Genomic DNA, 10,583 nt, shown 5'->3' with positions numbered 1-10,583 from the left:
GCTATTAAGTCACAAGGCAAAATCTTGATGATTCAGAAAAGGAGGCGTAGTCACTTGGTTCCTCAGGAACACTAGAAAACTTTCGTTTGAAGGGGACTTGAGGGCTTCTGCGGTTTTCTGAAATTATTAGAAATGCAGGTTTGCAAAATTAGTAATATGCATTTTTCTTTTACTCTTTTAGTTTTCTTCTTTAACTGAGATGGACATGATATAATCTCCGCTAAGTCAAAGGATGGCATCTGGTCCTGAACTTCCCAGTGAAGATGAGCAGGTTTCCTTGGGCATCGATGATCTCCAGATTTCACTGCAGGGTAATTACTGACCAGGCAATACTTGGGCACCTGTGGCAACCTTGCCCTCAACTATTCATTTATAAATCACATTGCTTCTTTTTTTCCTTCTGGTTTGTGTGTGCTTGCTTTCAATTGTAGAATAGTAAATGTAAATGCATTGCTGTCTCATTTCTCTAGTAAAGTATGAAATACTTGGAAGGAGCTTGGCATATTGGTTTCTCACTCAAAGTATGTATATTTTATTTGTAGTAAAAATTAGCTAGCCATGGTTTGCATTTCCTTTAATTTTCTTTGTTTGTTTTGCCAACTATTTTTAAATGTACATTTTGCCCTAATAAAAGAATACTAGTAGTTTTATATAAACTAGTAGTTTTATGGGCTGGAGCAATAGCACAGTGGGTAGAGCACTTGCCTTGCACACGTCCGACCAGGCCGACCCAGGTTTGATTTCTCCACCCCTCTTGGAGAGCCCCGGCAAGCTATCGAGAGTATCTCGCCTGCATGGCAAAGCCTGGCAAGCTACCCGTGATGTATTCGACACACCAAACACAGTAACAACAAGTCTCACAATGGAGATGTTACTGGGCCTGCTCTAGAAAATTGATGAACAACGGGAGGACAGTGATAGTGACAGTAGCTTTATCAATTAATGACCTTTCCATCATGTGAATCAACTGCATTATTGCAGACTGGGTTCTGTTTGTACTATTTTTGTACTTTTTGTGGAGTCTGGCAGTATTTTTTTTTGTACTTGAAATTTTATTAATCTCTTGACTTTCTGTCTTTGCTGATAAAGCAAATTTTAATTTTTGTCGGGGGGAATACCCAGCAGTGCTCAGGGATTACTGGCTCTGCACTCAGGAATCACTCCTGGCAGTGCTGAGGAGATTGTGGCATGTTGCAGATCAAACCAGGATTGGCCGCATGCAAGGTGCGTGCCCTACCTACTGTACTATCACTCTGGCCTGATAAAGCAAATCTTGGTACTGGTTGTTGTGAACTTGTGTAGAATAAATAGGACTGATAATGTCTTCCAAAATATTTATATAACTGTATATTATAGTAATTGTGAAACTATGACAACATTATGTAACATTATTAGAATGTTATTACAAGTCAGATGTTTTGAGTAATTTATGAGCAAGATTCTAAAATTATTTTATTTATGATTTATCTTTTAATAAAATAGCTATTGCAGTAAAATGTTTATATACATCAGGCTTTTTAAAACAAATATCATGATGCTAACCTTGGTGGTAGGTCTGGAACTGAAATATAGAATGCCTGAACACTTACTAATAGCTTTGCAAATCACAGTGCCTAAATGAAAACCAACCAAAACAACAACAACAAGAAAAGCAAGCCAATGAAATACAAATACAACATGTAAACTTTGTAGAATAAGAAACAGTATGTCATGTACCTTAATATACTTGTATTTGAGGTAGGAATTAGCATTGTAGTGTCATAATATTTATAAGTAGTTGGAATCAAGTTTAATTGAAAAAAATCAATATTTTGGTTCAGAGCGATAGTAAGGTAGGTAAGGTACTGCCTTGAACATGGCCGGTATACCTGAGTTTGATCCCCAGCATCACATATTCTGAACAATATTGCATGCAAAGAGCTTCATCCAGTTCCTAACCCTGCGTAGGAACCGAATACATGCTCTGTACTATCTTTTTCTACTATCTTTAGAGTCAGAATATTTGTCTCAAAAGGTTCTTTTATTTTTTTTTTCTTTTTGGGTCACACCCAGCAATGCTCAGGGATTATTCCTGACTTTGCACTCAGGAATTACTCCTGGCAGTGCTCAGGGGACCATATGGGATGCCGGGGATCAAACCCAGGTTGACCGCGTGCAAGGCAAACACCCTACCTTCTGTACTATTGCTCCGGCCCCTCAAAGGATTCTTGACCGGGAGCATACAACAAAAGTAGAAGCTGTATTGTGTATGGGGGTGGGGGTTGGGGGAAATCCTGTCTTGTCCCCTGAGCCCTACCAGGACTGATCCCATGGCCCAAATTCCACAATCCCCACCATAATAATAATAATTGTTTTTGTTTTCCTTTTAAGTTTTGATTGCATGTGAATAGTTTTTTAACTTGTATAGTCTAAAATATATCAGGAAGCTAGGTTGTCCATTACATAGGCAGGGAAATCTCATTTCTTCATTTCTTATTTTTATGTGGTACTGGCACTTGAATCTAGGGATTAAACACAGGGCTGAGCTCCAATCCTAATAAATCTAATTTCGAATTCTGACTCTGACACTTCCAAGTTCTTGTAAAGCTTCTTTAAACTTGGACAAGAGACCTTATATTTTGGAGTCTCAGTGTCCTCTTTTTAAAATGTGGATGATTATGCCTGTATTGCTCCTGTGTTTGGAAAATGAACAATAATACATGCAAAGGGGCTTTGCCAGTTCCTGACCCTCATAGGAACTAAATAAATGCTCTGTAGATTCTTGTTATATATTTTAAAGTCAGAATATTAGTCTCAAGGGATTCACAACCAGGAGCACACAGCAAAAGTAGAAGCTGCATCATGTGTAAGATGGGGGAGGGGGAAATGGGGGGGATGGGGGAGTTCTGTCTGGCTCTTAACAACTTTTTTTGCTTTTGTTTTGACATTCCTATTCAGTGGCTTCCCGTTATAGTGAGTGGGATAAAGTCTAGACTTCCTGGTGTGGCTCCCAGGCTCTTCCTGTCTAGGTGCTAGCTTCCCTCTGCATTCAGCATCCACCTCCCTTGTAGACACCCTGTGCTGGTCCCTGTTCCCTAGTGGGCCATGCTCTCGCTGCCATGTGCTTTAGTCCAGATTGGGAATCCTACAGTTCTCCTGCTGCTTTGTTCCAGTGGAGGAAGTACAGCCCTTCCAGTCATTCTTTTCTCCTGGATAGTCCCAAAGTCAGTGGACAGCTAACCCTCTGTCTTCCACTAATATTCATGTTCCCTCCCTTGTCCTCCTGCAGTTCCTATTTTAGTATTATATTTAAGAATGTTTTCCCTCCGCACCTCCAAAACTCTTGTGGAGCATGTAGCAACTGACAGTTCTCATATACTTTATCTCATCTGCACTTCAAGACCACCTGGCAAGATCCAATATTTTTCACTTAAAGGGTCAGAGAAGGCAGCTGTAGTTCACAAGGTGCTGTCCCTTTGGAAGTCAGGCAGCTAGTGAGCAGCGGGGCTTTCAATTTGGAGGACAGTCTTCTTTCTACTGACTGTGCTTCCCACTGATGTATTTCAGAGACCAGTTTGCAAGGGGGAATTTCTTAACAACTTTCTCTGAAAACTCCAGCCTTTGTTATCTTCTAGTTCCTTCATAGAATTTTATATCCAGAATCTAGATTGGCCGCTCTAAGTAGCTTTAATTGAGCACAGGTTCACAAGTAGATCAGAGTAATTCACAAATTACTATGAAACAGGTGACTTCTTAAAGTATTAAAAAAAATTCCTAGGGACTGGAGAGGCAGTACAACAGATAGGGCACTTGCCTTGCAGGCAACTGACCCAAGATCAATCCCCAACCCCATATGGTCCCCTGAGCATTGCGAGGAGTGATCCCTGAGTGCAGAGCTAGGAGTGATCCCTGAGCACTGGGTGTGGCTTAAAAACAAACAAACAAAAAAAAATGGAAAATATTGGAAGGAGAAAAAGAAGAAAGGAAGAAAGAAACATATCTATTTCTGAAGGTAACTTTGGTTTCATGGAAGGATTATTAGCTGTTTGAACAAAAATTTATAGACAGTCTTATGTGCACTAGTGACTGAAACTACATACCATTGGCAAGAATCTTTAAAAGCATTTGACTTCGTACACGGTGTAAGTAGGCTTGTATTTTACAAGATTCACATGTGCTTAATGATCCCTGGAGTAATATGAAACAAGAGCTTTTCTGTAACATGAGAGTCTTGGAACCACTGCTCATAGGCAAATTTTTTTCTCTCTTCATTTCAGAACTCTTTTTCAAGGCTGTCAGAGCTGTCGCTTGGCCTATTTAACTTATAATGCCTACTTTCTCTGAGCCACAACTTACTGAAAGTGGGATGATTGTGGCCAGACCTTGATGCAAAAATCATTTGCTCAAGGAAAGATAAAAGTATCCAAACTGGAATGTGGTGTCATTGTTGATATGCTTTGAAATGATAAGGAGTGCAATGAAATGATAAGCTGTAATGTCCCACACAGTGTCTTGCTGAAATTCAACAGTACAATAAACAAGTCACTTCATCTTCTTGTCTTTGATTTTAAGAAGGTGATTTTGAAGGGATTTTGAGGGCCCTTTCCTTTAGGGAGATGTTTATGTCTATATTTATATGCGTGTTCTCTAAGTTTTGTGGGGAGAATAGCACTGAAAAGGTTGTATCACTAGGAGGAGAAAGAAGTGGTTTTTTCTAACTATTGAATAGTATATCCAGGTTGCAAGACTCCATAATTTAGAAGTTCTGTTGCTTGGTCAGTAATCTAGGGTCATATAATACCATGTGATCAGCTCTTCCTATTTAGTGTTTTTATCATACATATGTTAATAATACAGATGATAAATATTATTTTCTTTTAGTTCAGGTAAATGGCTGGGAACGAAAGTACCTCTTGAAAACTTTCCGTGTCATAGTAGAATTAGGAATCTTCCCCATCTTAAAGCCAGATCAGTGATGACTGAAACGCACTGGCTAGGTTGGCTTTTGTGGTGATATTTTAAGGAATAGTTCTGAAAATCTGAACTGTTTGGGGCACTTTACATATTTCAGATTCAAGTTAGTTTTTTTTTGTTATTTTTGTTTTTGGACCATACCTGACAGTGGTCAGGGCTTACTCTCGACTCTGCACATAGTGATCAATCCTAGTGGGCTCAGGGACCGTATGGGATGCCAGGGATCAAACCTGGGTCAGCTGTGTGCAAGGCAAATGCCCTCCCTGCTTGTACTATAGCTCTGCCTCTAAGTTAATCTTTTTAAAAGGTAAATTTGTTGGCTAAAAAAGAACGCAGTACAGTTACATAATAGAAGCAAATTGTTTTGTTGTTAAAAAATAAGGTAGGGCAATACTTTAAAAGAACAGCTCTCAAATACTGATTGCATCATTGATTAGAAAGAAACTAGAGAGGAACATGGGTTCTCTTACCTCACCTTCAGAAGCAACCCAGTTTTCTGCAATTCTACTGAAGGGACTGGCTGGTCACTTGCATGACCTGCAGAAAACCATGCTCAGTCCTGAATCATTTTGAACACTGCTCATATGTTTTATTCAGTGCTGTTCCCATCTAAGTGACATATATGAGAAGATTAAAAGGCCCTCCATGCCTTCTGGGTTGATATCATGACTTGGGAGGACCACCAGTGAAATGTGAGTCTCTGACATTCGATTTATTACCCCACTTAAATTTATTCATTATTCACTGAATATTGAGGTAGGGGGAGGTTTTTCAATTTATGTAATATTTTTAGCAACTAAAATTTATTTGTGTTCACTGGACTTGATGACAAGTAAAATAATATGATGATCCATTTAATTTTATTCAGTTGTGCAGTCAATAAAAAGTGCCAAAAATGTGCAACAGATTGAATGTTAAGGATACAAAAATGAATGGACAGAACCCTTTGAAACACGTAGTCTGTCTATACTTGGGATATCATGTACCTGTGAGAAAATTACAAGAAAATTACAAAATTAGCTCGTTATTATGAAAAAGAGTTGACATTCTTAAATATACAGGCTTATAGTCCTAATATCTGACATGCATATTTCACCAAAATATAACTGAAAATATTATCTGGAATATCTTTTTATATTTCAGTCTTGGAGGGTGAAAAATAAAAATATGGTTTTTGCAAGGTTATAGATTTTTCTCACTTTCAAAACCAAATATTGTGGTAAGAACTTCCATGACATTTGTTTGTTTTGCTGAATCTCCTGTAATTGTCCCTCAGTATTGATTTTCTCCTCATCTTTGGGGGAAACCCATCTTTGGGGGGAAACCCATCTTTGTGAGGGGTAACCTTCAGAATTCCTCCAAGCATCTGTTAGGTGCCCTCTGTGGGATACTTAATATCTGTATTGCCTATAATGTCTCTGACATATTTTAGGCTTTCTATAAGCAACTTTATAATAAATAAATGAGTGGCCATTCCAACACAGAAATAAATCAAATACCCTGAAGTAGAAGATTTGCTCAGTGTTGAGCCCAATCCTTCAGCCAGATCGGAAAACTGGATTTTCTTTAGGCATGAGACAGTGAAGTATGTGTATGTTTTGGGGCTTAATAGTGCTTTAGTGTCATGATTCTGAAAGCAATTCTTTTCTGCCCTGTGATGGCAAGTAAGTGAAGTCGCTTAAAGTGTAAGAAAGAAGAATGAGATTAATAAGAGACCTCTGGTTGGAATTTCTACCCTGTTGCAGCCAAACTGTCAACGTGGGATTTTGGTGGAAATGATGGATGAAGAGTGAGAGAGGATTGTGTATAATTGCAGGCAGGGCTTCTGCTTTTCTGACCAGTCGGACTGCTCAGTTATCAGAATAAAAACAGATCATCTCTGGAGCCTGCTTTTTTCTGCTGATAAGCTGATTATTCTACCCTGAGTAAACAATCCCGTGCTAATTTTTTCATTTTTCATGCTCCCAGTGTTGTGCTGTCTTAACACAAATGCTTCTAGAAAGTTTCTAATAGTAAGAAGCTGATTATGTTTTCTGCTGTGCTTTCTTGGTAGATGATTTGTCGTGATATTATAAAGTTACAGGATGTTAAAGATATTTTAATTAAATGAAAAATGGAGCTCTTAAAATAATGGTATTTGTACTATACAGTGTTTTTCAGCAGAATCCCACCCCTCCATCCCCCACACCCCCTTAGGTTAGGTATGTGTACAGTTTTGGTTTCTGGGAGCTTTGGTTCTGTTTTTGCAGCAGTTTGGGGATAAGCTTACTTTATTCTGGGTCAGTTACATTTGAAAACTAGGGCAAGATAAATCCAGGGTCATTTAGAGTCTTGTTAAAGTAGGTTAACAAAGATCTCATTCATTCCTTATAGAAATCAAAATCCTTCTTAATTAGGCCCACGAGAGAGACATGATTTTCTGAGCTTTGTGTATGTGTATGTGTTGGGAGGTAGGGGGGCGGAGGGAGCAACGTAATTATTCAGAACTTGGAGCAGTATATTCGAATATACTCAAAATAATTTCATTTTGAAAATAGGAAAGTAAGAAGTCACTGTCGCAGATTGATTTATATTTATTTGATGGATTTGGTATGTGGTTTTTACCCTAAAACTTGAAAGCCATTCTGAAAGTGCCTCATTTCAAGAGGTTATTTTCTTCATATTATTCTACGTTGGTGATTACAATTTTTTTTTTTATGGCTCTGTTCTAAAACATTCAGGGACATTCTGATAAAAGGTTACTCTCTGCATTTGTTGTTGTTTTCAGTAAAGGTGAAAACTAAAGTTTATGACTTTCAGGTATTTCAGAATCATTTAAAAGTGGTAGATAAAAGGGTATGAGCAATTTCTCAGCGAGATGGAGTGTTTGAAGTCCTGAAGTCTGCATGAGATTCTGGTGAAGACTTTTTTGGTCATTGACAGTGTGGTGACAGGTGGGAAAGGACCACAGTTTGGAAAGTGAATTTGCATTTTCCTATTAGTAGAGCGGAACTCACTGAGCATTGAGATCTGTACTATAAAGGAATTAGTACTGGCAGCAAAATGTTAAAAGATCAATAGCCAGAGTGATAACATAGTAGTCAGCACGTGCTTGCCTTGCACGTGGCTGACCTGGGTTTGGCTCAATGCGGTCCACATGGTCCCCTGAGCACAACTCCAGGAGTAATTCCTGAGTACAGAGCCCAGAGTAACCTCTGAGCATCATTGGGTATGTCCCACAAACAAACAAACAAAATGAATGGCACATAGCTCAAATGCAGAGCACAACCACCTCAAATATGAGAAACCTTTAAGATCTTTCCAAACCACTAGATTTGTTGGCTTTATCTTCAGTTAAGTAGGATTATTAATAGTGGAGTAGGATTAGGTGTAAGATTATTAATAGTTCTTTTATTATCTCTGCCCGAGTCTGAATGTTTTCTCAGCATACCTTCCAAGGATATTGGTATCTTCAGAATGAAATATTTCAAATGCACAGGTGAATGCATATTGACATTATATAAGTATGGATATTTAAAATTTAAAGTATGGATTTTCAAGTAAGGTAAACCTGTTCATTGATAATAAAAATACAAACTAATATACAGAGGAACATTCTAAGCTTAGACATAAAAGTTGTTTGCTAGTGAGCAGGGTGAAAATCCTGTGTGTTCCCTGCAGTAGTAGCAGTATGAAAAAACTAGAAGAGGAAATGGGACAAGGCTGATTCTAGGAAGTGAATGTTCAGTGAAAGTGAAGAATAATGTTTGAAGGAGAATGGGAAGACATAACTATAGAAGGTTCATATAAATGTGGAGGGTTTGAAATCTCTAAAACTGAGGAGAAGCAATAAAAACATTCACAGTAGAGAAAAATGGCTTGAAAAATCACACAAAGTGTGGGCATGGTCTTATGGAAGTGAGTGTGGAAACAGTAAGACCAGGGCAAGCCTGTTATGGGGTCCAGTGGACATACAATGCATCCCCATCTAGGGGGTGCTAGTGGAGATGGAGAGAAATAGATACTTAGCACAGGTACAAGTTTTAGGGATTTTTGATTGAGTAGGTATGAGGAGTGTGTAGGGAGGGAACAGGAGTATTTCAGATGACTCATATTCTTTCTTGGGTAAGTGATTGTATGATGGAAACATTCACTAGGGAAAAAATACAGGAGAACAACTTTCGGGAGGGAGGGAGTTGGTTAGCGAAGATGACTCAGTTCTGGAAATGTTGAGTTTGAGAGCCTATAGATTAACCAAGCAGAGATAACTAACCGATGGTGGGATATATAGACACCTGAAAAGTAGTTAAAGATTTGGAAGCTCTTAGCAGTACTTGAACATTTATTCCACTGGAGTAGAGGAAGAGACAGGCCTAGGCAGAACATTCTAGCCATAGGGGAAAAAAAACAAACCTCCAAAACAGGTTAGTAATAGAGACTGAGAGAAGTGTCCAGAAAAGTGGGAATATCTATCAGGTGAGGATGATAGAATGGAATCCAAAGAAAGAGACTTTCAAGGAGGGGCACTTAGCAAACACTGCCAAATATTTCAAGATACCCAGTAAGTACTGAGAAGAATACAGTGGGTTTAGTTCAGTGATGGGTATACATGAACTTGATTCTAGTTGAGAATTTAGTGGAGATGTTGATGTAGATGTGAACTTTTAGTGAACTGAGAAAATGAAACCATTCAGTGTAGCAAATGCTTTTAGTAAGTTTCTGTTTGAAGGAAAGGAGACAGATGTGGGTAGCTGAAGGGATTATGGATTTGACATTTTATCTGATTTTTGATATTTGGTATCAGACACATCTGGATTTAAATTTCTCTTCACCTAGATGTGCTGTCTAAAAGCAGCTTTTGGGACATGGTTGACTTTCAAGTAAATGTTTATTGAGTAAGAAAATAAAACCAATTCATCTTCTGGCAGCTACTCTTTTCTCACATTCCCAGATTACTTTTTCTCACATTCCCAGATTCCCAGTTCAATTACTTTAGAGAGGCATTTCACCCCCCCCCCCCCATCACCATCCCACCCCTGGAGTGAGCTATGTGAACCCCCTATATCAAAATCTCTGGAAATTGGGATCCAGAAAATGGTACTTAACTAATAATGCCAAGTGACTCACTGCATTCAAGTGTCCCAATCCTAGACCAGTGATCAGGGCACAGGTCTATGCAGTGTGATGAACTCTGCCTCTCGGGAGTCCGGGGTCCTTCAGCTAGTTCCCCAGCAGAAGGGGTGCGGCTCCTAAGTCTTGCTTTTCAGAAGCGCACACTCAGTTCTATGTGATATATGAACAATATTGAAGAGTGAGAAATGTGTGTTAAAAGGAAGGTAGTCTTGGTCTGGAGTGATAGCACAGTGGGTAGGGGATTTGCCTTGTATGCGGCCGACATGAGTTCAATTCCCAGCATCCCATATAGTCCCCCAAGCACCGCCAGGAGTAATTCCTGAGTGCATGAGCCAGGAATAACCCCTGTGCATTGCTGGGTGTGCCCAAAAAGCAAAAAAAAAAAAAAAAAAAAAAAACCAAAAAAAGGAATGTAGTCTTTTCTATCATTCATTCATTCCACAGATATTCATTGAGCAACTCCAGTGAGTCAGAAAAGAGTAAGAAAGAGGAGAAACAAATAGCATCCTAGCTTCTTC

The 10,583-nt window shown here is 38.9% G+C and overlaps 1 protein-coding gene across 2 annotated transcripts in view; it reads left to right on the top strand.

The window, feature by feature from the left end:
* Positions 1–232: 232 nt before the first annotated feature.
* The window catches only part of SYNE2 (spectrin repeat containing nuclear envelope protein 2), a 301,999-nt gene continuing 291,648 nt past the window's right edge, over positions 233–10,583 (top strand). For both annotated transcript variants that reach the window (XM_056133152.1, XM_056133154.1), the window contains exon 1: positions 233–311. In XM_056133152.1, coding sequence (XP_055989127.1) covers positions 233–311 — 79 coding nt within the window. The remainder of the gene's footprint in view (positions 312–10,583) is intronic.

Source organism: Sorex fumeus, unplaced genomic scaffold (genome assembly GCF_029834395.1).
Source record: "Sorex fumeus unplaced genomic scaffold, SorFum_2.1 ptg000098l, whole genome shotgun sequence".
Taxonomy (NCBI): Eukaryota; Metazoa; Chordata; class Mammalia; order Eulipotyphla; family Soricidae; genus Sorex; species Sorex fumeus.
The sequence above is the reverse complement of the archived record's forward strand: the minus strand, read 5'-3'. Positions and strand labels throughout refer to the sequence as shown.